At 42.1% G+C, this 26,310-nt stretch overlaps 3 protein-coding genes across 3 annotated transcripts in view; 2 read left to right on the forward strand and 1 right to left on the reverse strand.

Moving 5' to 3' along the window:
- The window catches only part of tmc7 (transmembrane channel like 7), a 29,812-nt gene extending 23,764 nt beyond the window's left edge, over positions 1 to 6,048 (reverse strand). Inside the window, exons 1-6 of the mRNA XM_030780123.1 lie at positions 5,948 to 6,048; positions 3,675 to 3,930; positions 2,425 to 2,573; positions 2,032 to 2,187; positions 636 to 721; positions 395 to 540 (exon numbers count right to left, since the gene is read on the reverse strand). Coding sequence (XP_030635983.1) covers positions 395 to 540; positions 636 to 721; positions 2,032 to 2,187; positions 2,425 to 2,573; positions 3,675 to 3,930; positions 5,948 to 5,969 — 815 coding nt within the window. The 5' untranslated portion in view covers positions 5,970 to 6,048. The remainder of the gene's footprint in view (positions 1 to 394; positions 541 to 635; positions 722 to 2,031; positions 2,188 to 2,424; positions 2,574 to 3,674; positions 3,931 to 5,947) is intronic.
- Positions 6,049 to 8,080: 2,032 nt separating this feature from the next.
- Positions 8,081 to 17,189, forward strand: wfikkn1 (WAP, follistatin/kazal, immunoglobulin, kunitz and netrin domain containing 1). The gene is made up of 2 exons (XM_030780299.1): positions 8,081 to 8,287; positions 15,651 to 17,189. Exons 1-2 carry the CDS (start codon positions 8,081 to 8,083, stop codon positions 17,187 to 17,189), a joined length of 1,746 nt encoding a protein of 581 aa, XP_030636159.1.
- Positions 17,190 to 20,018: 2,829 nt separating this feature from the next.
- The window catches only part of LOC115817061 (integrin alpha-L), a 30,096-nt gene continuing 23,804 nt past the window's right edge, over positions 20,019 to 26,310 (forward strand). Inside the window, exons 1-2 of the mRNA XM_030780301.1 lie at positions 20,019 to 20,070; positions 26,026 to 26,143. Of these exons, the coding sequence (XP_030636161.1) occupies positions 20,019 to 20,070; positions 26,026 to 26,143 (170 nt within the window). The remainder of the gene's footprint in view (positions 20,071 to 26,025; positions 26,144 to 26,310) is intronic.

The raw sequence follows: 26,310 nt of genomic DNA on the forward strand, positions 1-26,310 counted from the left end.
GTTTTTCGTTCCCCCGTCAGTAGGTTAGATGAGAACCAAATTCTCCCGACAAATTTATTCATATTTTTAAAAGCAAAATCGTGGAAATTATTGGGTGGGATGTGCCGCCGCGCCCCGCCCCATGAGTTACGCCTATGCCTACAATCAAGTTTATTAGCCTTCCCCACTCCACTACGGCGACATTAAACATGGGCATCATTCTCATGTTTGACTGATGGCATCGGCTTTCACGTTACTGCAGCAAAACGAACTGTCACTTATCAGCCGTCACACTCAGGCAACGTTCTGATGTCTCGTAATGATGTCTCAAAGCTTTCACCTGTACATCAGCCAAACCCGAGTGGTGTAAGCATTAGCATTACTCATGATTAACAGTAGGTCTGTGTGGGTGTACCTTTTAACAATCCAAACAAGGCTCAGAAACAGGTAGGTGACAGTGACTAGCAGGTAGGCCAGTGGGAGGTTGTACGTGTATTTGTGGAAATGGATGGTCTCCACCTTATAGTAGCCATAGAAAAGGTAGGTTCTCTCCAGGAAACCCTGCATGTGAGACCACAGGAGAGCCATTGAGACGCGACAAAGAAAAACAAACTGAAGCCATTTTAACAACTCCTATCCTCTCTCTCTGATCATACCGTTCCGGAGAGCAAGTCCGTTATGTGTTGGTGAAAGAGAACAAGGCCGCGAGGGGAAGTGGGTGGGTACTGGTTGCATTCATTACCTGTCCAACACACACAGACACATGCTCATCAGAAGAACTTCCCCCAACTACAAGCCTACATACAAATACAGTATGCACACATTAATATACAATGGCTATAAATGATACTATTACACCAAACCTTTACTCCCCATAAAATAGTTAAATTGAGTCATTTCACAGACACTTTGGTATAGGAAAACTTACAAAGGGAGCATTTTGAAAAACAAATGGCATGAACCTATCCACACGCTGTATGTGAATTTAGGGCATTGGATTTTTCGTCTGTTTTTGTCAGTATACACACTTGTGTAAGTTTGTTGTTGTGTGAGTGTAGTTGTGTGGTCACTGTCAGTGTGATGTAAGGTTATTGTAGCGTGGTTGTGTGGTTATTGTCAGTGTGGTCTGAGGTTACTGTAATGTGAGTGTGGTTGTGTGGTTACCATTTGCGCAGTTGAAACTGATGTGTGGTTGTGTGGTTAACGTCAGTGCGGTTGAAACTGATGTGTGGTTGTGTGGTTACCGTCAGCGCGGTTGAAACCGATGTGTGGTTGTGTGGTTACCGTCAGCGCGGTTGAAACCGATGTGTGGTTGTGTGGTTACCGTCAGCGCGGTTGAAACCGATGTGTGGTTGTGTGGTTACCGTCAGCGCGGTTGAAACTGATGTGTGGTTGTGTGGTTACCGTCAGCGCGGTTGAAACTGATGTGTGGTTGTGTGGTTACCGTCAGCGCGGTTGAAACTGATGTGTGGTTGTGTGGTTACTGTCAGTGTGGTTGAAACTGATGTGTGGTTGTGTAGTTACCGTCAGCGCGGTTGAAACTGATGTGTGGTTGTGTGGTTAATGTCAGTGCGGTTGAAACTGATGTGTGGTTGTGTGGTTACCGTCAGCGCGGTTGAAACTGATGTGTGGTTGTGTGGTTACCGTCAGCGCGGTTGAAACTGATGTGTGGTTGTGTGGTTACCGTCAGCGCGGTTGAAACTGATGTGTGGTTGTGTGGTTACCGTCAGCGCGGTTGAAACTGATGTGTGGTTGTGTGGTTACCGTCAGCGCGGTTGAAACTGATGTGTGGTTGTGTGGTTACCGTCAGCGCGGTTGAAACTGATGTTTGGTTGTGTGGTTACCGTCAGCGCGGTTGAAACTGATGTGTGGTTGTGTGGTTGTGTGGTTACCGTCAGTGCGGTTGAAACTGATGTGTGGTTGTGTGGTTACCGTCAGCGCGTTTTAAACTGATGTGTGGTTGTGTGGTTACCGTCAGCGCGGTTGAAACTGATGTGTGGTTGTGTGGTTACCGTCAGCGCGGTTGAAACTGATGTGTGGTTGTGTGGTTACCGTCAGCGCGGTTTAAACTGGTGTTCCCGGACACATGCGGCGCAGCGATGATCGGGAGGATGACAAAGGAGAACATGAGCAGGAATATGACAAAGTTCAGCAGCACCAAAAACCGCAGGAACGAGAAATAGGACAAAATGCCAGTCCCAAACATTCCTGAGAGACAGAGAGAGAGACAGAGATAGAGAGAGAGAAGGAGAGAGACAGAGACAGAGGGAGAGACAGAGATAGAGGGAGATTGGACAAGGAAGACACAGAGACAGACAGAGGGTGAGACAGAGAAAGGGAGCGAGACAGACAGAGGGTGAGACAGAGATGACGTGGATTTCTCAGGGATGTGAAGAGAGGGTGTGTTAATGTATCAGAAATGGGGACACTGTCGTTTGGTGTTACCCTCGATGACATGGATTTCTCCTCTCCAAAGCTGGAGCCTTCTCAGGCCCTCCACACACTCTTCTCTGAGTCTGCGTAAAGTGCGGACAGAGCTGCTTCTCCACTGGGCCCAGCCAGCTAACTGTCTGTCATGCTGCATTCTCTGTGCCCTGGACACACACACACACACACACAAATAAGTCACACGCAACACACACAGCAACAAGTCACACATCACACACACAAAAATAACATTGAGTTAGCGATTTATCCAATGCTCAGTCCTGTTGTTTACACACACAATAGTGATCCCACAGAAAAAAACACACACACACACACATTACTGATCCCAGAGAAAACACACACACACAAACAGACACACACACTACTGATCGCAGAGAAAAAAAAAACACAGCTTTTTTCCATGAGGACGGTGCCGGTGCCAGTTCTGCCTTTGTGCCAGACTTTTTTCGTTCTTCCCGCCTCTCTGAAGAACGTCACGTACCAAACACATCACACGCTAAACTGATTGGTTCTCACGTGGTTCTCATTTGCATAGCCACTGGCGTCAGTGGTTCCAACTTTTGGACCACACATTACTGATCCCAGAGGAAAACACACAGACACACATTACTGATCCCAGAGGAAAACACACACACACACACAGACACACATTACTGATCCCAGAGGAAAACACACACACACACACATCACTGATCCCAGAGGAAAACACATACACACACAGACACACATTACTGATCCCAGAGGAAAACACACACACACACACACACACACATTACTGATCCCAGAGGAAAACACACACACACACACATTACTGATCCCAGAGGAAAACACACACACACACACAGACACACATTACTGATCCCAGAGGAAAACACACACACACACACACACACAGACACACATTACTGATCCCAGAGGAAAACACACACACACACACACACACACACACACATTACTGATCCCAGAGGAAAACACACAGACACACACATTACTGATCCCAGAGGAAAACACACACACACACACATTACTGATCCCAGAGGAAAACACAAACACACACACAGACACACATTACTGAGCCCAAAGGGAAAATACACACACACACACAGACACACATTACTGAGCCCAAAGGGAAAATACACACACACACATTACTGATCCCAGAGGGAAAATACACACACACACACACATACACATTACTGATCCCAAAGGGAAAATACACACAGACACACACACAGACACACACACACCTGTCCTTGCGTTTGTTGTCCATGCTCTTGGGCAGCTCTCGGACAGGCCTCTGTGTGACGACTGGTCTCTCTTTCCCCTCCTTTCCCAGACTCCATTTCAGACTGGACGACAAAGACCCAAAGCGCCCACGAGAGCTGTTCCGTCTCTTTGTGCTGCCGCTGGCAGAGGGCTTGCGTCGGTACAGCAGTGACTGGTAACTGGGTAACTGGTCCAGTAATGGGTTATTGGCAGGTGTGCGACCAGCAGGGAAAAAGACTGCAAACACACACACGTACAAGCCAGCAAAGCTGAGATGTTACACAGCAGCGGTGACAACTGAGAAAGTGGATAAGTTTCTCAAAACAAGTTCTTATGGAGCCTCTATGATGGAAGGTACAGAGACGCACATTCATATTGGCAGGCATCATTCTACTGGATTATATTATATTATATGACAGGATATTGGCAGGCATCATTCTACTGGATTATATTATGTTACATTATACTGGCAGGCATCATTCTACTGGATTATATTATATTATATGACATTATATTGGCAGGCATTATTCTACTGGATTATATTATATTATGTTACATTATATTGGCGGGCATCATTCTACTGGATTAAATTATATTATGTTACATTATATTGGCAGGCATCATGTGTGCGTGTGTGTGCGTGTGCGTGTGTGTGCGTGCGTACGTGCGTGTGTGTGCATGCATGTGTGACTGAGCTCTGTTCTGTGTATGTGTATAGCTGGACCTATTCCCAACACCTAGAGCTTATACTGTTGCTTTGGTACTATGATTGGTTATATTGTTGTTTTGGTACTATGATAGGCCACATTGTTGTTTTGGTACTATGATAGGCTATATTGTTGTTTTGATTCTATGATAGGCTATATTGTTGTTTTGGTACTATGATAGAATCAAAACAACAATATAGCCTATGATAGGCTATATTGTTGTTTTGGTACTATGATAGGCTATATTGTTGTTTTGGTACTATGATAGGCTATGTTCTCATTCACTTGAAAAGAAGCAACAAAGCATTTAATGTTTTCTAGAAGACTGAACCCTTTTATCTTACAGCGAATATCGGCCCAGTTCTTTCACTCATCACGCTCTGGAAACCGGTTCACAACAGCCTCCTGTGGAAAAGATTACCCCTTATTCCGTCTGAAATCGCTCCATTTTTGAACGGCTATAAAAGGGGTTTTAAGGGTTGACCGGCCATGTCATAGACTTCACATAATGTTACAGTGGCTTCATCGACTGTATGGGCTCACGTCCTGAACAAACTCTGCAATAGCCCACTACAAAATCCATAACTCTAAACGCCAACGAACACAAACACAAGGCTTAAACTCAACCCCCATGTGGTCTCGTTTCTACACACACCAAAGGGAAGGATTTTTCAGCTCCAAGTCTGAGACATAAACCTTAAATGCATATTTCCACTTTCTCTTGACACTAGTAGGACAGTTGCGACTTACAGCGAAGCTTCGTACCATGCGATAACATTTACCCATAGACCCGCCTCCACACTGCACCCTGTCAGGTTGGAACAAGTAGACTCGGGTTCAGTAACGCGAGGCAAAGGCTCGGGAACTTATTATACCATCAATTCCCCAGTCCAGCCAAGCAGTTAAAGCAAAGACCTCTGTAACATCCAGACAATTCACAGATGGGACCACAACACTATAGAGTAACTTTAAACTTTTTTAGGAAAACACACTCTCGGTAAAAGACATTTATCCAGATCAATGAAAACATTATGGAAGGGGTAGTTTTCGACAGGAACACATCGCCCTACGATGAATAAATTGATATCCCAACGGCTAGCCACAAAACGAACAGATATTTTACGCACTGTTGGTGCATGCTAAGTAACTTAGCTTGTATATATATATATATATCGTTTAAACTAGGCTGAGGTTTGATCATTACCGCAAAATGTTTCATTGTTGCTGCTGCTGTTAGTTTGTACCATACGCCTTACAGACTGTATCACAGTGCTAACACTTCAGACAGTCATTTAAGCTAACATTTTTACCAATCAAACTGAACACCGATAACAGTTTAAAGTACTACGCATGACGGCGTGTGTTGCCTGATTTGCCGACCTGATTATTTTCCTCAGGGTAGTGGTGAAAACAGCTAATTTACCAGCAAACTGGATTTCCGGGAAAGCCCATTTTCCTACAGATAACAATGTGAACACTACTTAACTCACCTGAGTGGCTATTGCTTGCTTCAGTGTAATTCTACCGAGAAAAAGTTGTTCGCTTACCTGCATCTGAAGCAGCGTCCATGCTCTTCTGTCGCCAGTATTGTGAAACTCTAGTTGTAAAACTGTTTTAACCCGTCGAGATGACGGGAACGTCGAAAATTCATCAGGCAAACTCGTCCATAGCATTCCAAAACGGTTACTGGAGCGAGCATTAAACGCTTCCTCAGTGCACGCCCAACGCGGGCATGGCATTATTGCGCGTTCATGGCCAGATTCGTCTAACACTCTCTTGCGAACAACCGCGCACGCTTCGAATGCCACCAGTTCCCAGACCTAATATGAAAAAAAAATCCTACTATCTGGACCACCGACAATCTCACAGCTATCGCTTGACAGATCATTTAATAATGACGATAATAACACGTTAAAGAAGTCATAACAGGAGGAGAAATTTTGATCACAAAATAACAATGCTGTAGTAGTAGTATCGCTGTTGTTGTTGTTGTTGTTGTTTGTAGACTAGGTACTTTCAAAGAACAGAGGGAAAAAACAACATATACATATAACGTATTAAATACTGTAATGAAAGAGACAGACAACTAAAATCACCAAACCTCTCTCTCCTTTTCACTATATATGAGTCAGTCAGTCAATGTGTCTATTAATCTGTGTCCGTGTAGCGTGTATGAAAACATATACAATCATATAAATTCATATATGGCTTTATATGTTTTATAAAACATATGTCATATAAACTATATTTTATATATATATATATATATATATATATATATATATATATATATATATATTTTTTTTTTTTTTTTTTTTTTTTAATATAGATATAAAATCATTCGGTCACGCACTCTTCTGTCGCTGTCTGTGAATGCTGTGCCCGGGGGTCCTCTGGACGTCGCGGAATAAAACATATGTCATATAAACTATATATATATATATATATATATATATATATATATATATATAAAATCATTCGGTCACGCACTTTTCTGTCGCTGTCTGTGAATGCTGTGCCCGGGGGTCCTCTGGACGTCGCGGCTGACACCTCCATCCCTGCACAGGAGTACTTTGACAGTGTGGGGGTAGCATCGTCTCTCTGTTTTGTGGACGTTCATAGATTCAGCTCACACTGCCACCCCCCTGCTTCCAGGGCCTCAATACACCCGGTCAAAAGTCACGAGAGGACTAGAGGTCACAGTCATCGTACAAAGGGGGCGTCGCTCCGAAACTGACCTAGGCCGCTCACAAACAAAGACAAGCTCCCGGATGTCGAAAATTGCGCAGTTTCACAGATGGCTTTGCATAGGCTATTAAAATTTGTTATAGAAGGCGCGTTTGATCATCTCTCACACGGCTAGAAAGGACATCATTTGCTATCCTTAATGCCTTTTCCACCATATACTCTTTGAGCATTAGTTAAGACATTTTTTTCTTAGAACTGCAAAAATTAGGCTACCTCTTGTGTCGAGTTGTGTCGTTCTGTATCGTTTTAAGATGAAGTGAACCGTTTTCTACGGCGTTTTATCTAAACACAGCACTGCTGACTGTGCTACGTGTGGTACAATGGTAGTAACAAGACCACGAGTCTCAGTGCAGGGAGCCCGCGCTCAAATCTCTGTCTAGACCAATAAAACTCGAGTTTTCTCACCGGAATGTTTGGATGTGCGATAAGTCTGTTGGAACAGCTTGACTGCAGGGTTTACTTACCCTTTGATCTCTTAACAATGTTTTTGCAGTTGCCTGGCGCGAGGTGGCCCATTCCCTCCAGGGTCGCTAAACGGCCGAGGGACGTGAATGACTTCTTAAGTAGCCAACGTGAAGTGCGCCGCTCATTCACAGACATTGGGACGTAGTGTGCGCGTCTCTGCTGTCTCTCCATGCGTTATTTCGAGCGAGCTTGCCTGCCTTAGTTTTGATTCTAGTTTTGTTTTTGTTTATGCCAAACGATATGTTTACAGCGATCCCACACACTGAATATCTTTAATACATTTTTTGTTTGGTGCGCCATTTTTGAGAAAGTTGCATCTATGCCGGCAGTGTGTTTGACTCGCAGAAACAGTTGGGAAAGACTAGACATACGGCAGCGTAGCAGGGAGTACCGCTGTTGTTCGTTGAACCGCTTCTAACGGTGTTGTCGAGAAAAAGACAGGCGATAACGCTCTGTTCTGGATGGCAATGGCGCTTAAAAGTCTTGTCCTTGGAAACGGAGGATGGCTCTTACTGTTATCCTGGCTTCTCTTTGGAGTTTTGCCTCCGCAGTGTTTGTGCAGCAGCGTTGCCGGAGCCAGCGCAGAGCATCCCGGTGTCTGTCCAAACAAACTGAACGCCAACCTTTGGGTCGACGCTCAAAGCACCTGCGAGCGAGAATGTCAGAGAGACGAGGTGGGGTATTTAACTCACTGATGTTAAATCAAATGCTTTACCTTACTCAGAATCGGTGTTTATTAGGTAGGTTATAATCATATTCATCAACCGTTATTTTAGCATTGTTATGTATACTTCTGCGCAAACTGAAAATGTTGTTGTCGAAGCACATCCATGTTTCCGCGAATTTCAGATTTTAACGGATTTAGCCTAATTCTTAATGATACGACAGAGAGAGAGAGAGAGAAAGAGAGAGAGAGAGAGAGAGAGAGAGAAACTTTTGAATAGCTACAGGTCTGAGGATCCCAGAGTGAGTTCATGACTGAAACAACAGAGCCATCTTCTCTCTCTCTCTCTCTCTCTCTCTCTCTCACTTGCTGTCTAAACCTAACATTTTTTCCAATTACTCATTCAGTGTGGTCTTTCTGATAAGGGCATATTTATCTGTTATCATTAATTTGCAGTAAGCTGATCACTGATTAAAAGGTCAAAACCTGTATTTCACTGTGTGTTTAGCTGTTTTAACAAAACCCATTGTTATGATTTCTTGAAATTAACTCCCATCTTCCCCCTTACGAGGGGCCACAGATACACCACCATCTCTAGTCTAATAGTGATCAAGCAGGACCCCTGAAACTGACTAATCCAAAGGCTAGATGGATATATATACATGCATGCACACACACATATGTACGTGCATATATGATGGCCAGTAGAGGGCACTGTTGATCGTCTGATTTTCATGTAACACGGGAACCCTTGGCCAGTGCCTCTTTTCGTGATTTCTGAATGTGCAGGAGAAATAACATACAGGAGAAATACAGGAGAAATGACATACAGGCGAAACACAGGAGAAATGACATACAGGAGAAGTGACATACAGGAGAAATACAGGAGAAATGACATACAGGAGAAATACAGGAGAAACACAGGAGAAATGACATACAGGAGAAATACAGGATAAATGACATACAGGAGAAACACAGGAGAAATGACATACAGGAGAAACACAGGAGAAATGACATACAGGAGAAATGACACACAGGAGAAATGACATACAGGAGAAGTCACATACAGGAGAAATACAGGAGAGATGACATACAGGAGAAATGACATAGAGGAGAAATACAAGAGAAGTGACATACAGGAGAAATACAGGAGAAGTGACATACAGGAGAAATACAGGAGAAGTGACATACAGGAGAAATGACATAGAGGAGAAATACAGGAGAAGTGACATACAGGAGAAATACAGGAGAAGTGACATACAGGAGAAATGACATACAGGAGAAATACAGGAGAAGTGACATACAGGAGAAATACAGGAGAAGTGACATACAGGAGAAATACAGGAGAAGTGACATACAGGAGAAATGACATAGAAGAGAAATACAGGAGAAGTGACATACAGGAGAAATACAGGAGAAGTGACATACAGGAGAAATGACATAGAGGAGAAGTGACATACAGGAGAAATACAGGAGAAGTGACATACAGGAGAAATACAGGAGAAGTGACATACAGGAGAAATGACATAGAGGAGAAATACAGGAGAAGTGACATACAGGAGAAATACAGGAGAAGTGACATACAGGAGAAATACAGGAGAAGTGACATACAGGAGAAATGACATAGAGGAGAAATACAGGAGAAGTGACATACAGGAGAAATACAGGAGAAATGACATACAGGAGAAATGACATAGAGGAGAAGTGACATACAGGAGAAATACAGGAGAAATGACATACAGGAGAAATGACATAGAGGAGAAGTGACATACAGGAGAAATGACATAGAGGAGAAGTGACATACAGGAGAAATACAGGAGAAGTGACATACAGGAGAAATACAGGAGAAGTGACATACAGGAGAAATGACATAGAGGAGAAATACAGGAGAAGTGACATACAGGAGAAATACAGGAGAAGTGACATACAGGAGAAATACAGGAGAAATGACATAGAGGAGAAATGACATAGAGGAGAAATGACATACAGGAGAAATACAGGAGAAATGACATACAGGAGAAATACAGGAGAAGTGACATACAGGAGAAATACAGGAGAAATGACATACAGGAGAAATACAGGAGAAGTGACATACAGGAGAAATACAGGAGAGATGACATACAGGAGAAATACAGGAGAAGTGACATACAGGAGAAATGACATAGAGGAGAAATACAGGAGAAATGACATACAGGAGAAATGACATACAGGAGAAATACAGGAGAAATACAGGAGAAATGACATAGAGGAGAAATGACATACAGGAGAAATACAGGAGAAACACAGGAGAAATGACATAGAGGAGAAATACAGGAGAAGTGACATACAGGAGAAATACAGGAGAAGTGACATACAGGAGAAATACAGGAGAGATGACATACAGGAGAAATACAGGAGAAGTGACATACAGGAGAAATGACATAGAGGAGAAATACAGGAGAAATGACACACAGGAGAAATGACATAGAGGAGAAATACAGGAGAAATACAGGAGAAATGACATAGAGGAGAAATGACATACAGGAGAAATACAGGAGAAACACAGGAGAAATGACATAGAGGAGAAATACAGGAGAAGTGACATACAGGAGAAATACAGGAGAAATGACATACAGGAGAAATACAGGAGAAATGACATACAGGAGAAATACAGGAGAAATGACATACAGGAGAAACACAGGAGAAGTGACATACAGGAGAAATGCCAGGGGGCGGCACGGTGGCGCAGTGGGTAGTGCTGTCGCCTCACAGCAAAAAGGTCTCGTGTTTGATTCTTTCTGTGTGGAGTTTGCATGTTCTCCCCGTGTCTGCGTGGGTTTCCTCCCACAGTCCAAAGACATGCAGGTGAGATGAATTGGAGACACCAAATTGCTCCAAGGTATGAATGTGTGAGTGTGTTTGTCTGCCCTGTGATGGACTGGCAACCTGTCCAGGGGGTTTCCTCGCCTTTCACCCTATGAGCGCTGGGATAGGCTCCAGCACCCCCCACGACCCTAATTAGGATAAGCGGCTTAGAAAATGAGAGAGAGAGAAATGACACATTATATTCATTCATTATTTTGGCCACTAGGTGTCACTGTTGTGTCTAATTAAACTTAACGTGCACTGTCTGGGCTGTGGAGAGCAGCTGCCCTCCCGTAACCGTGTTGCTGTCACCAGTGTGACCGCGGGTGCTGAGGGCTGGCAGCCAGCATGTAGGCGTGACCTGTGCCCGAGAGAGGCATGTGTTCATAGGTACGCGAAAAAGAAATCTGGGACATTTGATCAGTATAAAATGTTGACAAGTCATAACTGGTTTCTAGTACCACCAACGGTGCTATGACTATTCTACAGACACAGCTCAAAATGTAGTTCTAGGTAAGCTTTGTATTTAAGGTTTCTAATTCGTTGAAAGGTTGAACTATTAATATACTTGTATATTTATGTATTTATTCTGTCCCTGTCCCTCTGTTTGCAGAGTAATCACTCTAGATTAATACACCCTGAGCAAGGCCTCGGTTTCGGATTGCTCACAGTTCAAATCTTGTGGCTTTTCTTTGAATATACAAGATAATATAAAATGTCACATTATGGCACAGATAACAGTAGTATACAGCCTAGTATGATTAAATGCTTTAACATAAAAAAATGTGCGTGAAAAAAGCGAGTGAGTGTGTAACAGTTGTCAACCTTAATCTGACTTTAGACTTAATGTGCTGCACAATGACTTCTATGCACTGGTGCTGGTAATGTGAGGAGACATTGCATTATGGATTTTTGAATGTTTTTTGGGGGGGGGGTTTAAACCCAGGGAGACCTGTGCAGATACAGACATATGAAACAGACACACCAGACATGGAGTGGGGCTAGAGGAGTGAACCCGTGCTCAGATAGAAGAGAGAACCCGTACTGGAATAGAAGAGAGAACCCGTGCTCAGATAGAAGAGAGAACCCGTACTGGAATAGAAGTGAGAACCCGTACTGGAATAGAAGAGAGAACCCGTACTGGAATAGAAGAGAGAACCCGTACTGGAATAGAAGTGAGAACCCATACTGGAATAGAGGAGAGAACCCGTGCTCAGATAGAAGAGGGAACCCGTGCTCAAATAGAAGAGAGAACCCGTGCTCAAATAGAAGAGAGAACCTGTCCTCGAATAGAAGAGAGAACCCGTGCTCGAATAGAAGAGGGAACCCGTGCTCGAATAGAAGAGGGAACCCATACTGGAATAGAGGAGAGAACCCGTGCTCAGATAGAAGAGAGATTCTGTCCTCGAATAGAAGAGAGAACCCGTGCTCAGATAGAAGAGAGAACCCGTGCTCGAATAGAAGAGGGAACCCGTGCTCTAATAGAAGAGAGATTCTGTGCTCAAATAGAAGAGAGAATCCATTTCTGCCTCTGACTTATCATATGTTTCACCAAACAGAATGGCCCTCATTCACAATCACATCAAAATATTATGTAAAAATATGTAAACAATGTTGGAAAAAAAAAGGATAAAAGTTAACACAGTATGACGACGAGGTCAGGAACAGAATTGTGAAAAGTCAGATGAAAAGTGATCATATAATGGATGAAAAGTCTATTTCAAAACATCTTTTTTTATATTAAAGTTAAGGGCATAGTCTATTTTAGCTCAATTAAAGTTTATTTATTTTACTTTAGTAAATTCAAAGTGTTTCCGCCCTACATTTAAGTTTTGTTTTTTTTTAATTTGACTGTTTACGCCTCATTTTCTGGTCAAACAAATGTTTTGTTGTTGTTGTCTTTTTCTCCCTCCCTGATCAATATTGCTGAATTGTACATTTGGCCCTAGCCATAATCACAGTTCTGTTTGATGGAAGATTCTCTAAATCTGAAGCAGAACATGAGTTTTGGTTTGGGGGGAAAACATCAATATCAGTCAGGGAAAAGCATTTGTCTTAAAGCCATATGTCCTCTTGATGAACTAACACTTCAAAACTGTCTTAGGCAGAGAAGCCCTCAAACAGAGGCTTGGTCCTTCAATGCTGTTTTTGCAGTTTCATGTGGAGACGCATAAAGTCCTGCTTTTTGGCCTAAACCCATTTTACTGTCCTCACTCCAAACCTGGCTGATGTTGAGGTCATAGCCACTTTAAACTTTATCATGCAAACAAGAAGACTGAGGTGCACTGTGCTATTTGAGGTGCACTGTGCTATTTGACAACACCCACTTCCTCTGTGCAAATTGTGAGCTAACCATCAGAAGAGACATGTGAGATGAACTTAAAATGTCACCTGTTTTGAAAAATGAAGTCAGTCCAAAATCAGAGGCGAAACGAATAAGTCTCATTGGTCGGACTCTCAGAGGCTGTAAGAAATGGATGCTGTAAACACGTAAACACGTAAACGGCACAACTGCAAATGGACAGATACAGTCTCTCCAGACAATACACGAATTTATCCCAACCACCTTATTTACCAAAGCTGCTGACAACAGGGCTAACCTCTCTCAAATAGTACTTTTAAAGAATGTATATTTATATTTATTATTTTTATATGTATTTATTTATATTTATTTATATTTATATTTATTATTTTATATTTATTTATATTTATTATTTTTATATTTATTTATTTATATTTATTTATTTATATTTATATTTATTATTTTTATATTTATTTATATTTATTTTTATTTATTTATATTTATATTTATTATTTTTATTTATATTTATTTATATTTATATTTATATTTATATTTATATTTATATTTATATTTATATTTATATACTGGAATAGACTGAAGACAGCATCATCGTCGTTATTAGCATCCTAACAGTGGTCTCTGCTGCTCTTCAGCTCTGAATCCTGACTGTAGACGTGGGAGGAGTGTGTGTGTGTGTGTGTGTGAGTCTATGATTGTGTGTGTATGTTTCTGTGGTTGAGAGTGCATGTTTTTTTGCGTTTTTTTGCATTTTTTTGTGTGTGTGTGCGTGTGTGCATGTGTGTGTGTGTGTGTGTGTGTGTGTGTGTGTAATGGTGGGAGGAGAACTCTCTGAATATTACCAAATATAACCAGAGTGAGCTTCTGTCTAACTTCATCTCACAGAACACTAGCCAACTGCAAACCAGTCTGTTCTTCACTTCTATTTTGGATGACGACTCAGGCGTGTCAGAGAGGAGTGTGGACTCAGGCGTGTCAGAGAAAAGAGTTGTTTTATCACTTTTGAGAACTGAAGCAATCATCTCATTAGTCGATTAGAAAATGTCTAAATTTTACCGAACAGGAAATAGGGTAAATGTCGCCTTCTCCCTCTCTGCAGTGTTCTTTGAAAATGTAAAGAAAAAGAAAAGAAAAGAAAATGTATTCAAGTGGTGAATACTCCTTCACACTTCTCATGAGCTGGCGCACTGCAGACACTGACATTTCACACATCAGCCCCTTTCTACTGAAAAACTTCATATCAGATCAGAGCAAGGTGACATTTCCTGAGCAAAGCAAACCAGATGGTTCATCATACACAACCACAAATTACAGATAATATGACATGCTGCTAAACTTCTCAAGGGAGTTTCCTGGATCAACAGATGATGACCTTTGTTTCAGGGTGGAAGTTTCACTACTGTCCTTGCTTAACCGGAGTTTAGTTCCATTCTGTTTCTCTCACATCCCTGTTAGTTTCAGGGTCAAGTTCATGAAACATTCATGTGAGTGAGTGAGAGAAAGTGTCGGTCCTCAGTAGAGTTTACATAGAGACACAGCTAGAACACATTCGCTTTTATGATGTTCGCAGAATATTCTGACACTTTCCGGATGAGTCATGTCATGTCGTTGGAGACAGTACACTGCTAAAACGGACACCTCACCAGTATATACAGCTTAGAGTTCCCAAGCCGCGTCACCAACAGCTTATTTGCACACACACTTTTCATCTCGGGAACCTCTGGGCTATTAGTCAGGATAAAAATATTTAGACCTCTGCACACAAAAATGAGTTTTTATGAGGACTGCACAGCACACAGTTTTACTTTAACGGGCTTCCTAACTGGGGACAGGGCACTATGGAGCAGTGCATAGAGTAGACATTTCTTTGAGCTCCTCTGGACCAAGCTTTGAACAGCAATACTTTTTGCCATCTCCCACACCCATTCAACCTCAATTAGAATGATGCGAAATTCGCAGCTGTGGAAAAGTACCGTAACACAGGGTCATAATCCTCTGCATACCTAATGTTTTTTTTTTCCTTGCTCTTTATTTAATGATGTTCTTGTGTTAAGATCCTGAAAATTGAAAATGAAGTACTTATAGAAAGAGAGAGTTCTCTTAAATGACATCAGGTTTGGTCCTTATAAAAACAACAGTTTAATCAGTGTTATCTCTGAGTAACATTCTGAGGGAATGTGATGTGTGATGGTCTGTGTTCTCTGTGCAGGACTGTGCTGGATTTGAGAAGTGTTGCACAAATGTGTGTGGGCTTCTCAGCTGCGTGGCTGCACGTTTCTCGGATGGAACGCTGGCACAGGAGGACTACCAATCAGGCGTGAAGACAGCAGGAGGGGCAGGGTCTGCAGCCAGCTGCCAGGGTTTTATCTGCAGCCAGCAGGGGGCAGTGTGTGATATCTGGGAGGGCCAGCCCGTCTGTAAGTGCCAGGACCGCTGTGAGAAGGAACCTAGCTTCACCTGTGCATCTGATGGACTCACCTATTTTAATCGCTGCTACATGGATGCAGAGGCCTGCATTCAGGGCATCACCCTCACTGTGGTTACCTGCCGCTACCATCTGGCTGGACCCCACACCAGTCCTTTACCCCAGGACACCACTGCTCAGCCAACCCCAACCTCAGCCCAAGGAAGTGATCCCTCCCCCCCGACCCTCTACACCAACCCCTCACATCAGTCTGTCTACCTCGGCGGCACTGTTACCTTCCATTGTGATGTCACTGGTCACCCTAAGCCGGATGTGACCTGGGAGAAACAGGTGGAGCGTAAGGAGCGGATTGTGATGCGCCCTGACCAGATGTATGGCAATGTTGTCATCACCAACATTGGGCAGCTTGTTGTTTACAATGCTCAGGTGTGGGACACAGGTATCTACACCTGTATTGCCCGCAACTCTGCTGGGGTCTTACGAGCAGATTACCCGTTGTCCGTCATTCGACGCTCAGATGATGATTTTTTTGATGAGATGGACATTAGCCTCCCCATGGGGAGGCCGTTTTCTCCAGCAGACTGCCTAGCAGAGGTTGACCGGCGACAGTGTGGCGAGACCAGTGTAGACTGGTACTATAACAGCAAACTGGGATCCTGTCAAGCCTTCTCTAATGGTGGCTGTGAGGGCAGCAGGAACCGATTTGAGACGTATGAGGAGTGCCGCGCCTCCTGCCAGCGGGAAGGCATGGGCCTTTGCTCCCTTCCCGCAGTGCAAGGTCCCTGCAAGTCTTGGCAGCCACGCTGGGCGTATAACTCCTTGCTGAAGCAATGCCAGGCTTTTGTTTATGGTGGATGTCAGGGAAACCTGAACAACTTCCGCAGCAAGGTGGAGTGTGAGGCGATGTGCCCTCAGCCCAAGAGCCGCCCCTGTAAGGCCTGTCGACCCAAAGGCAGGGTCGTCCCCAGCTTGTGCCGCAGTGACTTTGCCATTGTGGGGAAACTGACAGAACTGATCGAGGATCTGGACTCAGGCATTGCCCGGTTCAGTCTGGAGGAGGTTCTGCGGGATGAGAAGATGGGTCTAGCACTGTTTAAGACTCGATACTTGGAGGTGACCCTGGCCCGGATGGACTGGAGCTGCCCGTGTCCCAACATCACCCTGGAGGAGGGCCCCCTGCTGGTGATGGGTGAAGTGCAGGATGGCATGGCCCTGATTCAGCCTGACAGCTATGTGCGGCCCATCTCAGACCGCCGCCTAAGGAAGATACATGAGGTGCTGGGCAAGAGGACCTGTGAGATGCTGCAGAGGTTCCAGGACTGAAGCTCAGAGTCATGATGGTTGCTTTACCACTTTCCATAGACCTGCTCCCATAGATGTCACTGCAATGATGTCCATAGACCTGTTCCCATAGCTGTCACTGCAGTGATGTCCATAGACCTGTTCCCATAGATGTCACTGCAGTGATGTTGATAGACCTGCCCCCATAGCTGTCACTGCAGTGATGTTGATAGACCTGCCCCCATAGCTGTCACTGCAGTGATGTCAATAGGCCTTTTCCCATAGCTGTCACTGCAGTGATGTCGATAGACCTGTTCCCATAGCTGTCACTGCAGTGATGTCCATAGACCTGTTCCCATAGATGTCACTGCAGTGATGTTGATAGACCTGCCCCCATAGCTGTCACTGCAGTGATGTCCATAGACCTGTTCCCATAGATGTCTATGCAGTGTGGTCGATAGACCTGTTCCCATAGCTGTCACTGCAGTGATGTCCATAGACCTGTTCCCATAGCTGTCACTACAGTGATGTCGATAGGCCTGTTCCCATAGCTGTCACTGCAGTGATGTCCATAGACCTGTTCCCATAGATGTCACTGCAGTGATGTCCATAGACCTGTTCCCATAGATGTCACTGCAGTGTTGTCGATAGACCTGTTCCCATAGCTGTCACCGCAGTGATGTTGATAGACCTGTTCCCATAGCTGTCACTGCAGTGATGTCGATAGGCCTGTTCCCATAGATGTCACTGCAGTGATGTCCATAGACCTGTTCCCATAGCTGTCACTGCAGTGATGTCGATAGACCTGTTCCCATAGATGTCACTGCAGTGATGTTGATAGACCTGCTCCCATAGCTGTCACTGCAGTGATGTCCATAGACCTGTTCCCATAGATGTCACTGCAGTGATGTCGATAGGCCTATTCCCATAGCTGTCACTGCAGTGATGTCGATAGGCCTGTTCCCATAGCTGTCACTACAGTGATGTCGATAGGCCTGTTGCCATTAGTAGTGTCATCAAAATGCTGCTGGTACATCACTGTTCCTTAAAGTACATTAGAGACAACTCCAGGGTACACATATGACTGACACAAGGAGTGTGCAATACCATTGAAACATACATCTGCATTAGATCTCACTTCAGTCATCTGCACAAAATTTCTATTCAGTCATAAAAATGACCAAAGCTGCTGTGAACTCGGATCTCAGTGCCAAACTGACGATGTCAATTCCACTTTATAACCGAGGATAAGTATTGCTACACTCTATCCAGCCGAGACTCAGCCTCAGTGAGTAGGAACTTACTGTCTTCAGGGTGAAGAGGGCCATGAGTAACTGCGGGTGATGTAATAAACCACATTTATTTGTTTACTATACTGTTTTTATAATACACACTAATGACTGTAAATGTAAATATTAGAGCACTCAAAAACAACACCCTGTAGTAAGTAACTGCAAAACTTTAGGTATAGTTGGATGTAAAATAATTCAGAAATAAATTCTTTGCATTTCAAAATCTAAGAGATTTTACTAGGGGAAGTGAAATAATGATTCGTGTTGTGTACACTGACTAACTGCTTTAGATGCCTTTACTGTCCTAAGTAGCAGTCAGCGAACTGTATACACAGTTTAATATGTCATAAATAACACAGTCAGAGAACTGTACACACAGTTTAATATGTCATAAATAACACAGAAAGAGAACTGTACACACAGTTTAATATGTCATAAATGAAACTGGCTAATGGCACTGTGCCAATGACACTCTAGTGTTCTCGGGGAAACATCACATTCAGAAGCTTACTGACTTCTTTATTTTAAATCCACATTGCAAAAACGGTACCTGATCAGACACAAACAGACTGTTTGGGATGTTTTGGCTGATGGGTAAATGGGCCATCAGATCGTATGTCAGCGAATCTGACCAACAGTCGGCATGAGAACGGAAGTGTTGCTTCATGTCAAAGGTTTCAACATCATCCTGTAACCTTTTTTTGCTGCGTCTGAGAAATCTTTGTACTTTTCAAACCTACTGGGAGGTAGGCAATAAACTTGCACTTCTTCATTTTCTTCACTTGATGATATATATCTTTCACTGTTGGACAATAGTGACATTGATAGCCAAGAAATTGCGCTGTTTCGCTGCTGTGTGTCAAAACATGGGTTAGCACTTTGCTGAAATACACCCTTCCTGCATCAGCAACTTTTACAGCTCTTGCAAAGTGTAGGTAGCAGTCAAAATGAAAGACACACTCAGACATGTGTCTTTACATGTCACTGGGTCGTCTCCAGCAGACAGAACAGCTTCAGTGCACTTTGGATTAAACTCTTAAAGTGTCTGGAACTCTACAAGAAGAATCTAATTATCAATTAAAACTAGAACTTCCTCCTCTGTTATTTTATGGCTGTCGGCGTCCAAAGATCACGTACACACATTGCAGTGTGTTTAAAAAAAGAAAAGAAAAAAAACCTCCACTGACCATCTAACCTCTTTCAACCACTCAGCATATCTGCCTGTATGTTCTCACCACTTCTCTCAGCATGCCTGCCTGTATTTCCTCACCACTTCACTTGAGAACAACAATTTCTAGGTGTAAAAGTTGTGGTGCACTCAGCTTTACATGCTCCTCATTGCAGGGTTCAGTCTGTGAGAAAAGGATGTCATGTGTTAGAGGAGAGATACTGAAAAAAGAGGAAATTACACACCCACACCCCCAATGCACACAAATGCACATTCAGTTCACCGGCACTCTCTTAACCACTAAAAATGAAACACCCTTTTTGTAAGACGTTGAAAGGAAATCCAGAAAGGGGGAGGGGGGGTTGTGAAATTTCTGTTGTTTGTCAAGCAGTGTAGACTGAAGAGTACGCGATGGAGGAGAAGAGAAGCCATCTCTGTTTTTTCCTCTATCTGAGCTACCTGGGTAAGACATTTATACTTCAATAAATGCCATTCACTGTGTTTTAACACATCGCAACACAGGGCACAGGGAAAATCAGCGGTGGCCAGATGTTTAAGGGTGTAGAGTATGTCTCAGTCAAAACGGTTAAAGCAAAGGTCATGTGATACTGAAAGTTTAAGTCTGTATCATATTTGAATGCTTGGGTCAGAGCGTTTAAGGCATGTCTGAGTCCTGGGATGTGCTTTGAACAAACTGAAAGCATTTGCATGCATGGGATATGCTTGAGAGAACAAGAGAGGAGAGAGAGAGACAAAGAAAGAAAGAGAGAGAGGAGAGAGAGAGAGAGAGAGAGAAAGTGAGAGAAGGAGGAGGGGTCTTTTCGTTGGGACTTTGTGTAAGGTGAATTGTTTGCTTGTCTGGTCATTGCTGTAATATTGTAGCATGTGTTACTATGAGTGTAAGACATACAGTATATTACACTACTACACTACACAGCAAGAGCATGGGGTAAACCCAGACCTGTAGGGGGGTCCGGGGGCACCCTCCCCCGGGGGAAATGTCCTTAATTCTAGCAGCTAAATGCACCATTTCCCCACAGTTACCAGGATGTCATAACGTATTCTACATTAGGGCCACATTGAGGGGAAAAGAATTCTGAGATTTCGAGAATTAAATTGTAATTTAACAACAATGAAGTCGTAATTGAGAAAAAAAAGTCAATATTATGAGAATAAAGTAGTTCATTAACGAGAATAAAGTCATTTTTCACAAGAAAAGGCCGTTCTTTAACTTGCAAATTTACCAAAAATAAAAAAAAGAAACTCATAATTTTTAGGAAAATATATTACCAGCAACCAACAAAATGGACGAGATGACAGCCAATGTTTCAGGATTCAAGATTTTTGTTGTCATTGTGGAAGCACAGTGCCATGCAGTGCCACACACACCAGAGTCCTGATACTTATGATAATGTGGTGCTGATGTGCCACACACACCAGAGTCCTGATACTGAAGATAATGTGGTGCTGATGTGCCAAAAGATTAAGTATTGCGTAAACCTGTGCTAAAGTATAAGCTCACGAGATGCTCCACGTTCCTCATTGTAATGCAGGTGGCAGGCTGACATTTCCCCTCTAAAATAACACATAGCATAAAATTACGACTTTATTCTCATTAAATAAAACCAAACCAGATGGAGTGATGTTTGATTTTTTACTTTTCCAGAATGATTATTTGGTTTGCGAGAGCTTTCGCATTTTTCAGGGGGTTCAGACATTCTGCTGTATGATCGTTTAGAGATCGGTAGTTTTGCTTGTTTGTTTGTTTGTTTGTTTGTTTTGTTTGTTTGTTTTGTTTTCCTTGACTAAGGAGACTGCATCATATGTAGTTGAAGTAGCCTGTCTGAACACAAAGGTAATGCTAACTTGTCGAGTTTAGCAAACTGAGTGATGGGGTGGTTAGGTAGGTTTGTATAGATAAACAAATGTTAAAGAATAAATGCAGACATAGGTTATGACAGCTCTTGACTGTTTGCCATGACAGGTTTCCAAGTGTGGTTGCCGACATGCAATTTCCCAAATCAACAGAATAGACTGCACAGCCGGTGTAAGCTTCGCCCTTCTTCTTCGTCTGCTTTCACACCTGGTCCATTTGGCTGGTCCATACCCAAGTGTGATCCCACCCCCACCCCCCTGCCCCCGCTGGTCTGCTTTCACACCTGGTCCATTTGGCTGGTCCATACCCAAGTGTGATCCCACCCCCACCCCCCTGCCCCCGCTGGTCTGCTTTCACACCTGGTCTATTTGGCTGGTCCATACCCAAGTGTGATCCCACCCCCACCCCCCTGCCCCCGCTGGTCTGCTTTCACACCTGGTCTATTTGGCTGGTCCATACCCAAGTGTGATCCCACCCCCACCCCCCTGCCCCCGCTGGTCTGCTTTCACACCTGGTCCATTTGGCTGGTCCATACCCAAGTGTGATCCCACCCCCACCCCCCTGCCCCCGCTGGTCTGCTTTCACACCTGGTCCATTTGGCTGGTCCATACCCAAGTGTGATCCCACCCCCACCCCCCTGCCCCCGCTGGTCTGCTTTCACACCTGGTCCATTTGGCTGGTCCATACCCAAGTGTGATCCCACCCCCACCCCCCTGCCCCCGCTGGTCTGCTTTCACATTACAGTTTGTGGTTGCGAACCATGGTCCACGCCATCAGCACATAAGGAACGTGCAGCTTTTATTTAACAATGTCACTAAGCAACGTTGCAAAAGGGAGGCTAAATGGAAAGCCAAATTATATTTGTTTTCTTATTCATCTTTTTGTTAATATGGTGTCAGCACCAAAATAACCATGTTCGATATTTTCACTTTATCATAAATGCGTCCTGCTGTCTGAGAGTGATGCCTTCAAGTTGAGCGAACAGTGTGGCTACTTGCAGTTATTTTCTGAATAGTTTTTAGATCCGACAAGCGTGAATTGCCACGTAACTGTCCTCTAGTCACTATTTTTAAGATTCTTGGCGTTTTTGAAAATTGCCTGTTAATTAATAAAACGAATTACACGTCATCAATAGCGTTTACTTCCTGGTTTTGGATCGGATAGCTTTCACACCAAATGCAAACCACACTCGAGTGAACCATACCCCAGACCCCCGTTTTCTGGTACGGCTCGGGTACGGCTCCTTGGTCTGCTCCTGAGTTCGGAAAATAGCGTTCACACCAACAAAACGAACTGTACCAATGGCAGAAGCGGACTCAGGCCTGCACCAAAAGCTCTAGTGTGAGAGCACCCTTAAACATTATCACATTACATACATTAAACATTATCACATTACATACCTTAAACATTATCACGTTACGTACCTTAAACACCTTAAACATTATCACATTACGTACCTTAAACATTATCACGTTACATACCTTAAATATTATCACGTTACGTACCTTAAACATTATCACATTACATACCTTAAACATTATCACGTTACATACCTTAAACATTGTCACGTTATGTACCTTAAACATTATCACGTTACGTACCTTAAACACCTTAAACATTATCACGTTACATACCTTAAACATTATCACGTCACGTACCTTAAACATCATCACGTTACATACCTTAAACATTATCACGTCACGTACCTTAAACATCATCACGTTACATATCTTAAACATTATCATGTTACATACCTTAAACATCATCACGTTACATACCTTAAACATTATCACGTTACGTACCTTAAACACTATCACATTACATACCTTAAACATTGTCACGTTACGTACCTTAAACATTATCACGTTATGTACCTTAAACATCATCACGTTACATACCTTAAACATCATCACGTTACATACCTTAAACATTATCACGTTACGTACCTTAAACATTATCACATTACATACCTTAAACATTATCACGTTACGTACCTTAAACATTGTCACGTTACATACCTTAAACATTATCACGTTACGTACCTTAAACACTATCACGTTACGTACCGTAAACACCTTAAACATTATCATGTTACATTAAACATTATCACGTTACGTACCTTAAACATTATCACGTTACATTAAACATTATCACGTTACATTAAACATTATCACGTTACGTACCTTAAACATTATCACGTTACATTAAACATTATCACGTTACATACCTTAAACATTATCACGATACATACCTTAAACATTATCACATTATCACGTTACATGCCTTAAACATTATCATGTTACATACCTTAAACATTATTACGTTACATACCTTAAACATTATCACATTACGTACCTTAAACACCTTAAACATTATCACGTTACATTAAACATTATCACGTTACATACCTGAAACATTTTCACGTTACATTAAACATTATCACGTTACATACCTTAAACATGATCACATTACGTACCTTAAACATTATCACGTTACATTAAACATTATCACGTTACGTAGCTTAAACATTATCACGTTACATTAAACATTATCACGTTACATACCTTAAACATTTTCACGTTATATTAAACATTATCACGTTACATACCTTAAACATGATCACATTACGTACCTTAAACATTATCACGTTACATTAAACATTATCACGTTACGTAGCTTAAACATTATCACGTTACGTAGCTTAAACATTATCACGTTACATACCTTAAACATTATCACGTTACGTACATTAAACATTATCACGTTACGTACCTTAAACACCTTAAACATTATCACGTTACATACATTAAACATTATAACATTACGTACCTTAATCATTATCACGTTACGTACCTTAAGTTACGTACCTTAAACATTATCACGTTACATACCTTAAACATTATCACGTTACATACCTTAAACATTATCACGTTACGTACCTTAAACATTATCACGTTACATACCTTAAACATTATCACGTTACGTACATTAAACATTATCACATTACGTACCTTAAACATTATCACGTTACATACCTTAAACATGATCACATTACGTACCTTAAACATTATCACGTTACATTAAACATTATCACGTTACGTAGCTTAAACATTATCACGTTACGTACCTTAAACATTATCACGTTACATACCTTAAACATTATCACGTTACGTACATTAAACATTATCACGTTACGTACCTTAAACACCTTAAACATTATCACGTTACATACATTAAACATTATAACATTACATACCTTAATCATTATCACGTTACGTACCTTAAGTTACGTACCTTAAACATTATCACGTTACATACCTTAAACATTATCACGTTACATACCTTAAACATTATCACGTTACGTACATTAAACATTATCACATTACGTACCTTAAACATTATCACGTTACATACCTTAAACATTGTCATGTTACATACCTTAAACATTATCACGTTATATTAAACATCATCACGTTACATACCTTAAACATTATCACATTACGTACCTTAAACATTGTCACGTTACGTACAGCCTCAATGCTTAGCCTCTCTCTCCATTTTTAATAATACCTGGACGGTATTGATTAGCATAGATATTCTGAGAGCCAAAGGTGGGGGGGGGGGGGGGGGGTAAATGCCCCTGGCCCGCCCGCTTCCAGCGTCCCTGAACTGTTAGTCTGTGAGTGAAACACTCATTAATAACAGATAGAACACACAGTGTAACACTGATTAATAACAGATAGAACACACAGTGAAACACTGATTAATAACAGATAGAACATACAGTGAAACACTGATTAATAACAGATAGAACACATTGTGAAACACTGATTAATAACAGATAGAACACACAATGAAACACTGATTACTAACAGATAGAACACACAGTGTAACACTGATTAATAACAGATAGAACACATTGTGAAACACTGATTAATAACAGATAGAACACACAATGAAACACTGATTACTAACAGATAGAACACACAGTGTAACACTGATTAATAACAGATAGAACAGGTCACCCATTGCTTAGGGATCTGAATGTTCAGAAATTGCAGACTGAGTTCTCAGTAAATGGGGAAATGTGTAGAATTTGGAACAGGTTCACTTCAGTAATTTTCTCAGAGGTTTGTAAGTCATATAGAAAGTGAGAATCCCTTCGTGGTTGAACTTTATCAAAAAATGCAGACAGAATCATCCTAGACATGAGAAAAGAAGCAGGCACTAGAATCACACTTTGTAGAAAATTAGAAATGTGAAATCACACAGTGATTCTGGTAAAAAAACAGGTCTTTGATACAGATGGAGAGTTAGATAGCCATGTAGAAAAAGAGACAGTCATGTAGAAAGAGGTCAGAATCGTGGTGCAAGGGATAAACGCATTAATATTGTCTCGCCCTGAAGCCATGAGTCTCATAATTATCTTATCAGGCCCAACCTCATTCTGGTGTATGTGTGTGTGTGTGTGTGTAGTACTGACTGTTATTTTTTATTAAGTCTTCATTCTCCAACTCCATTCTCCTCTGTGCATGGTTGTAGTGTTGACTGGTTGGAGCTTTAATATTGATGTAGCTGAAACTAATACCTTCACATCGGGTAAGCAGGACGATTTCTTTGGATATAGCGCTCGGCAGTACCCTTCAGAAAGGGGCAACAGGTGAGTACACTTATGTAATTCATATAAATATGTATATACATGTATATATATAGAGAGAGAGAAACTTAAGCTGTATTTTTACTTTTTCTTTTTCTTTTTGACTGGATTATTTAGACTTGGGTTATTATTCAGATGTGTAATTTAGGGCTAAAGTTAGAACGCTCATC

The sequence above is a fragment of the Chanos chanos genome, chromosome 7, assembly GCF_902362185.1.
Source record: "Chanos chanos chromosome 7, fChaCha1.1, whole genome shotgun sequence".
In the NCBI taxonomy this organism is placed as follows: Eukaryota; Metazoa; Chordata; class Actinopteri; order Gonorynchiformes; family Chanidae; genus Chanos; species Chanos chanos.

Excerpts from the sequence above, each read along its gene's own strand:
- wfikkn1 (XM_030780299.1), top strand. The coding sequence starts at position 8,081 with ATGGCGCTTAAAAGTCTTGTCCTTGGAAACGGAGGATGGCTCTTACTG. Across the intron at positions 8,288-15,650 it reads GAGAATGTCAGAGAGACGAG|GACTGTGCTGGATTTGAGAA; the intron begins GTGGGGTATTTA and ends TTCTCTGTGCAG.